This window comes from Elgaria multicarinata, chromosome 1 (genome assembly GCF_023053635.1).
Source record: "Elgaria multicarinata webbii isolate HBS135686 ecotype San Diego chromosome 1, rElgMul1.1.pri, whole genome shotgun sequence".
NCBI classification, from domain to species: domain Eukaryota; kingdom Metazoa; phylum Chordata; class Lepidosauria; order Squamata; family Anguidae; genus Elgaria; species Elgaria multicarinata.
The window spans coordinates 107,326,068-107,340,973 of record NC_086171.1 but is presented as its reverse complement, the minus strand read 5'-3'; the positions used below and the strand labels follow the sequence as shown (position 1 = coordinate 107,340,973).

At 43.9% G+C, this 14,906-nt stretch overlaps 1 protein-coding gene across 1 annotated transcript in view; it reads right to left on the bottom strand.

Moving 5' to 3' along the window:
- Nucleotides 1-2,706: 2,706 nt before the first annotated feature.
- RGL1 (ral guanine nucleotide dissociation stimulator like 1) overlaps nucleotides 2,707-14,906 on the bottom strand; it is a 106,055-nt gene continuing 93,855 nt past the window's right edge. The window contains exons 14-18 of the mRNA XM_063134652.1: nucleotides 12,693-12,782; nucleotides 10,631-10,817; nucleotides 8,516-8,770; nucleotides 5,977-6,091; nucleotides 2,707-3,984 (exon numbers count right to left, since the gene is read on the bottom strand). Coding sequence (XP_062990722.1) covers nucleotides 3,797-3,984; nucleotides 5,977-6,091; nucleotides 8,516-8,770; nucleotides 10,631-10,817; nucleotides 12,693-12,782 — 835 coding nt within the window. The 3' untranslated portion in view covers nucleotides 2,707-3,796. The remainder of the gene's footprint in view (nucleotides 3,985-5,976; nucleotides 6,092-8,515; nucleotides 8,771-10,630; nucleotides 10,818-12,692; nucleotides 12,783-14,906) is intronic.

The following is a 14,906-nucleotide window of genomic DNA, read 5'->3' as shown; positions in this document are numbered from 1 at the left end:
TCTAGCATAATATGTGCTGTGGCATTTTTATCACACATTTGTGTGATCACATTGATTTCTGTTTCCTCTGCGTATCAGTGGCTGCCATTGGCAGCAGGGATATGTCATGTCATCAATAACATCAGATAATTTCTGCTAGAGAGGTTATATTGGAGAAGGAGAAAACTGAGAGCTATCAGTTTTGGCAGCAACCATGTATTTAGGGCAGCCTTTCCCACCCTGGTTCCCTCTGGATGTTTTGGACTACAACTCCCATCATCCCTCACCATTGGTCATGCTGCCTGGGGCTGATGTTTCAACACATCTGGAGGGGGCACCACATTGGGAGAAAGCTGGTTTAAGGTAATATCTTGTCTGGCTTTTGAATGCCAGATCCATAAGGCTTAAGCACAGCTAATTCTGAGCTGGGATTGTGTCTCATTTAATTCATTTCTAATATGCTGATTTCCTTGGCGTTATAAATATAAGTGAGTTGATACTAATTAGCTTTCAAAACTTCTTCCCTATGAGTGTGATCTCTAATATTTACCAGATACATCTGAATTTTTGATATATGTATTTGGATATACAATGATTACTTGATTACAGTATGTGATATTTAATATTGATTAAGTTTTTAATATGGATAGAGCAATCCTAGCCCTCTCTAATGCCTGCCTGAGAGCATGTAGGAGGGGTAGAAGTCCCATTCCACTGGCAGAGAGGACAAGGTTGTCTGCCCTGAAGGCTCCAGCAAGACACATGGAAAACTCCACAGGCATAAATCTACTGCCAGCAGTAAAATAGTAGAAGGCACTGAAATGGGCCAAATTGGGAGAAGGGAAGGAATAATCCTTTATCTCCTCTAGGCAATACTGTTATGGGGAATTAAGCTATATGGGCCAAATAAGAGTGCATTGGAAAGAGAAAGGTGTTTTAAATAGTGCAAAAATACATCATCTCATTAAGACCAGACTTTTACAAAATACTTCCTGGTAACCTATTGTCAGGGCTGTGCATATGTTGCTAAAATAAAATAAAGTACTGTGGCAGAGTAACCCAAGTTCTACAACAGTAAAGCTGAATTCTGTGACCCATATTACATAAATAGTCATACTTCCTCTTATTTCCAGAACTTACTGTGCTTCAGTTGTGATCTTCTGCATACTTTCCTAGAAGGAAGCGCCATGGAATTCAGTGGGTCTTAATTCTGAGTAGACGTGTATATGATTGGACAAAGTTTGCTTTTGCTAGATCTTTTAGCCATCCTCTCTGCCTTTAAGGATATCACTGGGCATTACGCATAGATACATCTTTGCAACCATAAGGACCAGAAACTTGGGATGATGATGATGATGATGATGATAATACTGAGATATTAAGGATGCTGAAGTCTGCACCCTATCGCATTCTAATATATAATTCTACAGACTTGCATTCTACACACAGCTCTGACTATGATCTTTTGGCATTGTTGTTGTTTATTCGTTCAGTCGCTTCTGACTCTTCGTGACTTCATGGACCAGAGCTTTCTGTCAGCCGTCGCCACCCTTAGCTCCCCCAAGGTCGAGTCCGTCACCTCCAGAATATCATCCATCCATCTTGCCCTTGGTCGGCCCCTCTTCCTTTTGCCTTCCACTTTCCCTAGCATCAGCCTCTTCTCCAGGGTGTCCTGTCTTCTCATGTGGCCAAAGTACTTCAGTTTTGCCTTTAATACCATTCCCTCAAGTGAGCAGTCTGGCTTTATTTCCTGGAGTGTGGACTGGTTTGATCTTCTTGCAGTCCAAGGCACTCTCAGAATTTTCCTCCAACACCACAGTTCAAAAGCATCTCTCTTCCTTCGCTCAGCCTTCCTTATGGTCCAGCTCTCGCAGCCATAGGTTACTACGGGGAATACCATTGCTTTAACTATGTGGACCTTTGTTGTCAGTGTGATGTCTCTGCTCTTAACTATTTTACCTTGCTCTCCTCCCAAGAAGTAAACGTCTTCTGATTTCCTGGCTGCAGTCAGCGTCTGCAGTAATCTTTGCGCCCAGAAATACCAAGTCTGTCACTGCCTCCACGTTTTCCCCCTCTATTTGCCAGTTATCAATCAAGCTGGTTGCCATAATCTTGGTTTTTTTGAGGTTTAACTGCAACCCAGCTTTTGCACTTTCATGGCTTAATATATAGGCCAGGATCCAAAGAACTTCAAAAGCACTGCAATGAGCCCAAGGAGGCTTTAGACATTTCCCCCCTCCCCAAACAGCAACACCCCTCTCTCCTACTGCATGGCAACCCATATTTGAAATGGAAAATCTGGTACTTTGCATGAGCTTAAGTAGTTTTTTGGAACCAGGCCATAGTTTTAAATTAGTGCTACAAATAAAGCAAAACTCCTCCTGTGTGTAACTAAGGCTGCAATTGTAAGCATTCTTGCAAGGAAACATATCCTATTGAACTTGGGTGAGTAATTGCTTGAATACAAGAGGCATTCTGGGGAAAACACACACACACACACCTCTATTTGTTCTTGTAAAGGGGAAAAAAGCTGCTACAGTTGCAGCCAGTGGAAGAGGGGCAGGGTGGGGCCAGGCCCATACCAGCAGGAGAAAAGGCAGTAAATGGAGGCAGGAGGCAGCCTACTGGTCAGGGCGTGCCTCTCACATCCCTGCTGCTGCAGCCTCTTCCTACTACCTCACCAGCTGTCACCGGGCTGTTTACAATCCAATGTCTCCATTAATGGCTTTAATTTTAAACCCACCCACCCAAACCCACCACCCATTTCCCCAAGAATAGCAGTCTGGTGGAGCAGAACTCTAGAGGAGGCTAAATTCTTTATTCCTTTAAGGATGTACCATCTCAGGAAATTATTCAGGATGAATTCTAAGAAAAGGGAGCTTCTGTAGGTTTTTAATGTAAGAAATCCCACAAGATCTGTGAAATTGTCTGCTTCTGGCTACTAAGCATGGGTCGGTTTTTTTTTTCTTTTCTTCCTTTGACTGACTATAAAACAGATAAAATATTGTTTGCTATAATGCCAATATGGCTGAATACAGGTAAAGAGCTCTGCACCTGGAAAGAAATACTCCAAAGAAATACACTTTGATATAGCAAAGCATAAAGAAAACAATGTAGTGGCATTGAGAGCAGTAGTGTGCAGTCTTGCATGGATGATTCAGCTGGATCATTTTTGCTTAATGTTTCCAGCTTGGATCACAGGATTAGAAAACCAAAATGACATGAAGCTGGATTGCTTGGGGGGGGGTGTTTCTAGGGGGATGCGCATCCTTGCTTTCAGCAGCTCTGCTACTTCTCCCAAAGTAGCAGTCTGGCAGGTAGGGAACGGACCATCAGCCCCTCTACACCATCTGTCTTATCAGTGTTATCATTCAGCCAATGGTCAGTCTGGCGCTCCTCTCCCTCCAGCAAATACAGGTGAAACTTAACAGCAACAGTTTCTTCCATTTATAAAATAAATAAATAAATGGAAAGTACTCCAAAGTAATACTGGCACAAAATGGGATTGAGAGTCGCTGAAGAAGTCAGCGGGAAGGCTGTATGTTTAGGTGCATTGTTCTTCCTGGTAGAAAGTGGCCTTATATCCTTGGACGCTGTGCAAAAAAAAAAAAAAAAAAGTGCCTGTAGGCGGCTTCTCCATTCAGGTTCATTTTGTCTGCTGCCTGAGTCTCACTGAGTGTCTATTCATAGACAATGTTAGCTTTGCATTCCCAAAGCTTAATACTGAAACATTCATTTCCAAAGACTTCGTAACATGGGATGGTCTAAGGAGCTGTCTTCCAACCCCATCTCTTTGGTGCCGGCATGTCCCCCACTCTCAAAGGGTGATTTTACTGTTTCTGTTGCTCCAGCACCCCCTCTTGTTGGTCCTGGGGAGAGTCAAACTGGAACGGCTCCTCAGTTTCACCTGGCCATCGAGGGAGCTCTTCTTCCGCAGGATGAAGTCGAAGCTCACCTGGCTGTTCATGGCATAAAACACGTTGGCACTGTCTGGGATGACCAGTTCTGCAAGAAGAGGAAACGAAGAAGGATCAGAAATTGGGGCCTGACCCTCCTCTCTCTTATTACAAGTACAAACAGAAAGTAATGTTGGTGGAGGCAATTGCTGACGCTAATGCTCCGGGAGCTCTTACGCAGCGCAGGATTCACACGAACTGGGCTCATAGTGAAGGGAAATTAATTTAACCCAGAAAATGAGATTGTCCAGGGAGCAGGGATGGGTGAGAGCTTTTGTACACGAGGCTGTTAATCTGCTATATCAACTTTAGGTTTTGTTGCAGAATTGAGATCTGAACCCTTTGCAAGGCGTGTTTCCTTTCTGGCTTTCCCACTACATGACCTTTAGGTGGCACTGGGCTATAGCAGAGTAGCACAAATAAGCTAGAGGAAATCATGCTTTCTTTCACTTTCACAATTAAGTACTACATTTTCCCTGCTCTTAAAAAAGTTGGGGAAAGTGCTGGTTAGACATAAAAGTGAATGTAGGATCACGACATAGTCTAAAGAACCTGTAAACAACCATGAGTAAGAAATGACAAGTGCCCAATAAATGTCTTGGCTAGAAAAGCCCTGAGAGAGATTTTGGGTGTACAGAAAGGTGAAACCTCTAGCCCAGCATTATGGCCCTAATCCAATTTGCCCCCTTCTGCTTGCTTCCAACGTCCTGCATCACCTCTAGGTGTGATCCTCCATCTACCCTTCGTGATTTCTGCCCTGCCTTTGCACTCTGGCCAGGGGGAACTGATGTCTTTTGTCTAGCAGAACTTAATAGAGCTATTAAGTGGCAGTAGATCTCCACTATCATGCAGAACCTGGCCACTGGTACAGAAGTGCCCTGCTCTTGCTGCTCTCAACCCCAAGGGACAATTAGTTGCTAAAGGAGGGAGACAATGAGAAATGTGAGATTGAGCAAGGGGCTCCACCTGCCTCTGCATTTGCCTTTGCTCCCCTAGCTGATTTCTCTGCTGTCTCTAGGGTAGCTGCCTTCCCCAACCTGGAGCCCACCAGATGTGTGTGTCTACAGCCCCCATCATTCCCAACTGGAGAGTGCCTGGTTGGAAAAGGCTCCTTAGGGAAGCATCACAATCCTCCATAGTCAAAGCAGTGCCAACATTTGTTCTCAGCTGCATAATCTCTACTTTGCTACTGTTTCTTAGGACATGACACAATCCTTAAAAAGTATCTTTTATACTAATTAGTGTATTCTGAAATTCTCCTCTAGACTGTCAGCAAAGACTAAACTAGTGCTACATCTCAGTGAACCTAATATATTTTTTACCCTTGTGTAAGCGTGCAAGAGTCAAATTTGAATAAATGAAGGGGGAGGGGTTATACCTTTCCACCCAGTTGCTTTCCTTCCCTAAATTAAAGAAAAGGGGGGAAGCCTCCATTGGCAGTGATGGAGGTTTTCCTTTTCCTTTTTAGCTTCCTCCCCCGACCCCAGCGTGGGAAAGAAGCTATAACCCCATCACTGCCCATCTTGTGTGTGGTGGTCCCAATCACGACTGGGTCCCCGCATGTTTACAGAAGGCAATAAAGAAATATTAGGCTAACTGAGAAGCTACACATTTAACATAGCATCAAGTTTAGCTCTGAGCCTTTTCATGTGCAATAAAGAGTAACATTAATCCATCAAGGACGGAAGCATTTGGCAGAGACAACAGGGCACCATTTTAAGTCATTTCTTTGATCGTAGGAACTTGCATTGGTGAAACATTGCAATGTGCAGCACTCTAATATCCTGCAGAAGTGGTATAGCCCAGGGCTGTCTCAGCCACATCGTTCCTTTTCAAAGAATAATATTTTTGTCATGGTCTTCATCCTTTCTATTTCTTTTTCCCCATTGAACACTGGAACATATAGACCTGCAAAACCTGAATGTACAATTTGGGCATACTATACTAAAGCAAAGGGAGGCTGCACCAGGTGGGGCTCCCCTGCAGCTGGACCCCCTACCTTTGGAATCATGGCAGGTTTTCTGAGCCCCGTCTGTCTTACCTTTGTCCTCAGAGATGACCTGCACGAGTTCATAATTCTCTGCTGGATCAGACTCCAAGTTGTGCTTCAACATCGCCCTCTGGATGACAGCTGGAGTCTTGTCTTGGCTGGTCAACTAGAAAGATAAATCTTGCACTGAGACCTTCTTATTCTCTGAACCTGAATCCCAAACAGGCCTTTAATTATTTGTTACCTACTGCCAGGGCACAGGGTACTAAAACAGCTGTCTTGTCTTAGAATGAAATATCTGCCATGTTTTTGCCTTCAGACAGCATTCTACGAAAACACTTGGTTGACAAAAACAGCTAATATTCCAGTATAGAACATCCTAAAAAAATAGCTCTATTCCTCCTTGAGCCAGCATTTATGGAAGGGTGCAATGTCAACCTAGCTGTGCACTGCATAGACAAATGATTACCAAAATGGGTGACATGAAAGGCGCTGAAGTATGCTTTGAAAAACTAAGGGAGTCATATTGGATGCTCTGTATAGTACTGCTTCCTCCTGTCACTGCCACTATAAGCATCCCATGGAAAGGCACAAAGAAGCACTAGTATTAACAAGGAGCAATGATGTCTACAAAGCACCATCCCATTCCTGAAAGGTCAGATTCTGGGAGGCAATTAGAATTGGGCTATCTGATAGTTGCAAGGAAGTTGCCTGACCCTTCTTCTGGGAGCTGATTGAGAAAGTATATATCCAAGTGTGCCTCCAATTTTAATCCAGAACAAATAATCCATTAAAGTCTGGACAACACTGACCTAAACAAGCTTCTGTTCTGACTGCTGTCCTGGAGGCATCAGTTAAACAGAAAGCTCAAACCTTTAGGCTTGTTTATCACCCATGTTTTGTAAACACAGACTTTGTGTTTCGATAGATTGCTAGAAGGCATTGTGGGGACCCTTCTTTTTAAACTAGCTTTTCTATGAACTGAAAACTGTTAATCTAATCAGCTTCTCAAAATATATATCCCAAATGTTTGTTCAAGCAGCTTGAAGGAAAGAAATGGGGCGTGAGTGGGCATGGGCAGCCCCGCACTTCTGTAAAAGTTTTTTTAAAAAAATGGGGGGGGAGAGGAACGGGGTCGTTCCTCCCCCCCTTTTTTAATTTTTTTATTATCTGTATCTGTGCAGCTGCACAGCTACCAATAATAAAAATAAAAATAAATGGAGGGTGGGTAGGAATGGGCAGCCAGAGGGAGGAGACGTGGTTAGCCCAGTCCTTCTCCTCGCCAGGAAGGAACGCAAGTGCAGGAGCAAGGCGCCTCACGGCGCCAAAGCACCACTGTAAAGATGGGCCCCTGTTTTTTTGCTTCATCTGGCTTGGTGTGGCTTGGTTCTGCAGTGTCCAGCGGAGAAGAATGTTTTGTGCAATCAGCTGGAAATGGCACCTGCTAAGGGGGAAACAGGGGCCGTGCTATGGTGGTCTAACACCCTAGAGCAAATAATTTTCCTTGTATTTTAATCAAAAGCCTCAATCAAAATGATTTGGCTGTCAATTTAAGAAGGTTTTTTCTTCATTGGGATTTTTTTTTCAACATAGGCAAAGTGCACAAAAACAGAGATCCCAATGATACTATATAACGTCGATACAACTTTAATAATTCTCATAACTGTAGAAACCTTGCTTGAGTTAAAGACAGATCAGATGTCTCTCCCCCATCTCCTTGTGCTAATTCATCAGTGTACGTTTACTCTGCAAGCCCTATGGCACCCACTGACAAGCCTGCTCAGATACCCTATGGTGATCTCTACAGCTGGTGTAGTCCATCTTGCAAAGAAAAGAAAAGTGGCACAAAAGGTTGGTAATTGCAGTGAGAAGAAATGTCAATACGGAAGACTATTTTAACTTTTGGAATTCCCTGCCACATGATGTGTTGATGGCCACTAGCTTAGAAGGCTTTTAAAAAAAAGGATTAGACAAATTGATGGAGGATCAAGTTGCTTGTCCCTAGTAGCTTGTCCCCAAAGTCTGGACTCTGAACACAGGGTTCCATTTAGCAATTCCTTCCATGCTTTGCTTTCAAGCTGGCTGCTGTAGCAAACATTAACACTGTCCTACATGGCTCATGGGCTATTCTGGCCATTTTTATGTAAAACATTGTGCTTTTCACCTTTGAGGTAATGCTGCTTGCAAGTTATGCTAAAACACTGAATCCAAGAGCACAGGAAACATCCATGTCAAGACGCCCTAAGACAGTTTGCTTGTTTTGTTTGTTTGTTTAAAGGGAAGTGGAACAAACATATGCAAAATAAACAAATGCACATAGTTACCTACTTTAAATTGAGCACAGAATGTATGACCATAGGAAGCTGCCTTATGCTGACTCAGGTTCGTCTAGGTCAGTACTGTCCACGCTGACTGGCAGCAGCACTCCAGCTTCTAGACGGGAGTTTTCCACAGTCCCACCCAGGATTGAACCTGGGACTGCTTCCATGCAATGCACAGGCTCTATAATTGAGCTACACCCCTTCCCCAAAATGCTCCGGTGGTATAAATGGCCACCTGGAAATGGACCGCCTCAATTCTCATGGCATACCATAATGCTCTTGTACATGTTGCCGTTGTTGTCTTCTACGCTGATACGGATGATGCAGGTGTCTTTGTTCTGTTGAATGTGAAGAGGAGGGGAGACGGTTGAGGTAATGGAGGTGACAGAGACAGAGCGTTTGTGGATTCTGGGATTGCTGGCCAACGAAGGAGGAGATGAGAGAGCGTTGGTGAAGGATGACACTCCTGATGAAGAGGTGTCCATGGAGTGGATGGAGGAACAAGAAGAAGAGGACTCTGAAAGCTGAGGGATGAAACACAGATTAAGAAGATTGCAACATTCATTTTGCTGAAGTTTGATACGCGGGGCCTGTTCAAAGACTGCTCCTCACTACCTGTTGGGCTGGGGGGAGATGAAGAGGCAGGACTTCGATTCATGCATTTGCCATCTCACTTGCCCCATCGAGTAATGACTGTCACTGGAAAATCCACGTTTGTTGAAAAGCAGGACCTCCCTGCACAGTCATTCCTTTCTGCACATGGTGAAAGGGGGCGGTGCATGAGCCTGAGATCCGTTTCTGATCTTGCGGTACCTAGAGGTTCATAGCTGGAGTAGCATCTGAACAGAGCACAAGATTGTGCTGGTTCCAGAGAAGAAATACAGGAAATAGGAGACGCCTTGATTTTTGGACCCAATCTTATTGTGGTCCCATAACTTACTGCATGCACCATTTTGCATACCTTATAAAAGGCACAAAATTGGCAAGTAGTTCTATTTTAATGGTATTCCATAGTCATTCTAACTTTGTTATGGGCTGTTTTTCTTTCCATCCCCAAAAGCATTCTTCTCCAACGTGGTGCCCTCCAGATGTTGTAGGCCAGGATTGAGGAGATTGTGGTCAAAAACATCTGGAGGGCACCTATTTGTTTTAAGAATGTTGACTCTTTCTTTCAACAAGCCTTTCATAATTTGCTACACTCTGTGAAAAACCTTTCTTAGCAACCAATCCCATTTTGTGGATCACTGTTTTCCTGCTATTTAGTGGAACAGAAAGAAGGTCAGTGCCAGATGAGGCTTTTATTCTGCAATCGCCCTGCCTCATTCACAGAATGTTGCAGGGGGGCCAGATGATGACGCCTTCCATTCATAACCCTCCCATGTTTTCCCACCCCTTCTTCCATCTTATTTCTTACTGCAGAAAATCCAGGAGGGAAAAAGGACGGAATTGCTGCAAAGTGCTTTCTGACTGGTAGCACTAGAAGCCCTCTATCTGGAAGCACCCTAAGTCTTAAGACAGACATGATAATTGAGATTTTATTCAAAGATAGATAGATAGATGTGAAAGAGAGCAAGAAAACATACTAACTGATTAGGGATTTTTATCATGTTTAAAGGTATATATCACAAATAAATAAATAGAATAATAAATATATAGCCGAAGACACATTTGGAATTTGAATAATCTAAAGTTCTTGAATAATAAACTACACACCCGTTGCAATCTCCTTTCCTGCATTTAAGAAAAACAAGCCAGCAGATGGCAGCAAATCCAAAGCTGTTTTGGAAGCCATGTATATTTGTCGAGAGCACTCCTATCGCTTAGTTTAATGCCGCCAAGGATCTGTCTCCTATCTCATCTGCAGGAGAGCTTTTGAGCATCATCAGAGGAGTGTTTTATTGCACGTTCCATCACTCCCCACTTACGGATGTTCGTGAGCGCTTTTGACAACATCATCACCCTCCCATGAGTCTCCCGCTCCTCCTTGCCTTCTTTCCCTTACAAAATAGACCCCTTTAAATCCAGGGATTTCTATTAAACGGAATGTGCCGTCATTTCCTGCTGTTTGCAGGAAAAGCGATGCGATAAAAATGGCCACTGAATGGGCCTCATGGTCATTGTTTACTCCCTCTTTCTCCCCCTGTGTGAAGAAAGAGGAAGTATCATAGGACAGAAGCGGGGAGGAAGGAAACATGTTCCCCCATCCGATGACGCTCTTCAGTACATGTCTTGGTATGACTTAGAACTGCTAGTAACCCAACTACAACTAGTAAAAAAAAAAAAGGAATAATTATACTTCCCCAGGGCTAATTTATTTGTTAGTGAGTCCCAGTGTCTTCCCAAAAATCAAGAACAGCCCTTTGCAGATATTTACAAATACATACTTTCTTCTGGGCCTCGTCGGGAGTGTCAGTGGGAGTGATGCAGATGTCCTCGGACTCAGAGTGGTTTGACTCGCAAGATGAGACGCTGACAGAGTCCATGCTTTCGCCAGAGCTCCCACTTGGTGTGGACTTGGGCTGCTCTTTGGTAGGGGTGCTATTGGTAATGATGTCAGAACCCAGAAATAACCTGGCCCAAAACAAGTAAGCAGCAAATGAAAAGGGGTCTCGGTGGAGGTGGGGAGTAGAGACATGCCATGCAACCCAAGAGAACCTGATCCAATGTAAACTCTTGTAACAGCTTCATTCATTCCTAGTTCTATTTTTCATTGACACTGTTTCTGTATATCAGGGGTGAGGAACATTTCTTGGCCTGAGAGCTGAATTGGTTTGGGGCAACCATGTCAGAGGCTACACGCTAGCTATGGGTGGAGTAGCCTCCTAGAGTAAACAGAGCAGGGCCACCCCACTGCTAGCATGCAGCCCCACTGCAATTGCCCAGACCTCATTCACACACACACACACACACACCAACCACATACAAACAATCACACAGACACACATGTATTCACTTACTTTATTTAAAACATTTCTTGGTTGCTTTTCATGGCAGAAGCCCTCCCAAGGCGGCTTACAGCAATAAGATACATACAAACATCACCTCCCCATCACTGAAATTAAGCATTAAAACACCCTCCATTGGCATTAATGGAGGCTTTTTTTTTTTAATAGCAGCCCAATATGGGGCGGAGGGGTTGGCAGTGTTGGGGAGGGGATTGTTAGACCTTCTTCCCCTGTACTGAACCCCGCCCTCCAATGCCTTCACATTGCAATAAGGCTTTAAAAAGCCTCCAGTGGGCTCAATGGAGGTTTTTAAAAAGTCCAACTTCAGCATGAAAGGGAGGAAGAAAAATCCCATATTTCCGATCGCTGATTAGAGACAAGGCAGCAGGGAACTTTGCAGGCCAGATGAGGTCCACCCGTGGGCTGGAGGTTACCCATCCCTGCTCTATATTCTATTTTTCAAATATAACCCGGTTAAATCTGCATGTGCATAATACCAAAATTCCTAATGAAAAGTATCATGTCTTTTAAATGGCATACTTTAATAATCTCAGAATGTCTTCGTTTTTCACTTTTTTATTTCCATTTAAATGGGAGAGAAAGTTTTAGGTGCAGAATGCAAATCAGTAATATATGAGGAAATGGATGGAGAACAATTTACTTGAACAATGCATACCAGTAATACATGAGGAAATGGGTAGAGAACTTTACTTGAACAATTAAGTGCATAATCCTATGCATAGTTGGACAGAAGAAAATCCTACAATTCCCAGGATGATCCATGCTGGCTGGGGAACGCTGTATGTATATCATGCACCCTAAGCATGAGATTGAAGTGAGATTTGGACAAATTCCTCTAATACAAACTAGTGTTTGCTCAAATAGTTGCTGTGAAGCAAAGATACAAGTGTTCAGAGATACAATGAGTCCTATAGCCCCTGGGACACTCTCAGGAACCCTTGGACTGCACCCTTAGAGAGGCCCAAGGTATATTTTAAATAGAATGGATGAACAAAATATGAGTAACTTTCATACTTCTACACTGGTGGGTAACTATCACATTGTCTATAATTCTTATCAGGTGACTCCCCTTTGATTCGGATTTGCAACAATAACTTCATTTTCATAGGGGAAAAATGAATTTGGAAGTGAACTTGGAAGTGTCTTTAAGAAAGAAATTCTGCTTTGATGCGGAAAGCAAACATTTTCACCGAAGTGGCATTATTTGTAGTGTAGTTCCTCATGCCAACACCCCCAAAGCCATCACCTCTCACGTCATACTCACAGGCTTAGCCGCTTCAAACACCCCCAAAGCTATCACCTCTCACGTCATACTCACAGGCTTAGCCGTTTCAAACACCCCCAAAGCCATCACCTCTCACGTCATACTCACAGGCTTAGCCGCTTCAAACACCCCCAAAGCCATCACCTCTCACGTCATACTCACAGGCTTAGCCGCTTCAAACACCCCCAAAGCTATCACCTCTCACGTCATACTCACAGGCTTAGGCGCTTCACCATGCTCTTCCGAGGTTTTGGTGACGTGGTAGTCGTGTCAACAGCTGCTTCAACCTCACAAGAAAGGGCATAGCTGTAAAATTAGAGGTCATCTTGTGGTTAAAATGACATAAAATATAGCTACCATGAAAAAAAAATCCCTGAATCAAAGCAAAGTTTTCGCTGCTAGCTGTGAACAATAGTAGATGCTTGACTTCCGGTCTAGGCCTTAGATAAACAATAAGGAACTATTCTCATTGAAAAGATTCAATTATTTAAGACAACTTGCATAAATAACGCTGCAATTTGTTTTTGCTACGCTGATGCATTTAGTAATTACTTTTGAGAGTTAAGGCACACAGCACAGTGGTATAGAAAACACTTCCTCAAAACAAAACAGGATGCATCTTTGGCTTATTATTCTCTGAGGCATGGTGAAACGGGAGCCAAGGAGGTATGTAACCATGCTATCTATCTTAACCCCTAGGGGTGAAGATATTTATGTTAGCAAAAATGGCAACGCTCAAGGTAACACGTGGACCAGGCCTCCTATTCTGGTATCAGGAAGAGGCAACCTGCAGTTGAGGTGTGTGTGCATGTGCATGGAACGCCCATTACCATAATTTAATACATTTGTTTAAAATACCTAAAATATACTAGGCCAGCCTTCCATAACCTGGTGCCCTCCAGATGTGTTGGACTGTAACTCCTATAATTCCCAACCAGCATGGCCAATGGCCATGGTGCCTGGGAATTATGGGAGTTGTAGTCCCAATGCATCTGAAGGGCACCAGTTTGCGGAAGGCTGTACTATGCGCTATACATGGATAGAAGCACTCCTCTCAGCTTGCTGGCTCACAATCAGAATAAAAACATGAAACAGGGCCTTGGAGGGAAAAGGAAAACTTTGAAAGTGCTGGGTGACACTAAAAGGAACAGAAAAGAAGACAAGGAAAAGGAAGTCTGTACAATAGCTAAATGCACACGTTACATATGGGCTGCATACTGTTATAGATATTGGCGTGACATTCTCGGCTGGGGTTATCTTGACGAGGGGAAAGCCCTGGGGTGGCTCCATAGTGGCGCTGTGTTGTTTCTATGGCGCAGCAGCCGTTGCAGAGCCCTCCCAGGGCTTTCACCTGAAGCTCCGAATTTAAAAAGTCAGGGACAGAAGGCATCTGCTGTCTGTTGCCTTGCTCCAGTGTTGCTTCAGAGTTCAGCCAATAGCTACCCCTGATTGGTCGCCATCGCCACACAGAGAGGAGTGGGCAGGACAGCGATCTGAATGGTTGCTGGAACGCCTCCGCGCTTCTCCAGCATCTCCAGTGTTTCTCCATGCACTGGAGAAGTGCGTGAAGGGTTTTTTTTAAAAAAAGGGAAAAGAAAGTTGTTTTTTAAAAAGTGGGGGACACCCTGGGCACCCATTATTATTTATTTATTTATTTATATAGCACCATCAGTGTACATGGTGCTGTACAGAGAGCACCCATGCGGTTGATGGCCTAAAGTCAAGATGGTGACACCTCTCAGAGCTAGGAGGAGGGCCAGGAAAAGTTTGTGGTCAGATTTGCAGTTTGAATTGAGAAAGTGAGGTAAAGGTGCAGCCTTCCAGCGGCTGCATAAATTGCTCTCTGAGAATTTGATACAGGGTTAGTAGGATTGTTGTCTGCTGCAGCAGTATCTACTTGCTGTCAATATGCTCTGCGTGCTTGTTTGTAAATAAAACGGGGAATGGCAAAGCCGCTATTAGGCAAGACGTTAGTATCGGAACTGCTCATCACTTGGGGTGCTACCAGAAGAGGCTTTTATTGGGCCATCACCCTGCCTCAGTCACAGAACTTTATGGGTCAATGTCCAAACAATGTCATCTTCCACTTGTAGCCTTCCTGGTTTTTTCCACCCGTTTTTTTAATGGGAGAAAATCCATTAAGGAAAAGAAGACGGAATTGCCACACAATATCCTCTGATTGTTAGTGCTCCATCTGCAGGCATACTTGGTGAAGTGGGGAGTGTATCTGTACGCCCCTCTCTTCAAAGACACACCTAGAAGAGCAAGGCAAGCACAATGGCTGGATCGGGATTTACGCTGTATCAGTTGCGCTGGTGGAAGTGGTCTTCTGTGTCCCCTCCTCTCCACGGCAGCCCCTCCAGCCCCCTGAAAATGCTACACAGAGAGTCAAGAGACCCTGTTGAAGGAGGGTAGGGTCCACAAGTTGAG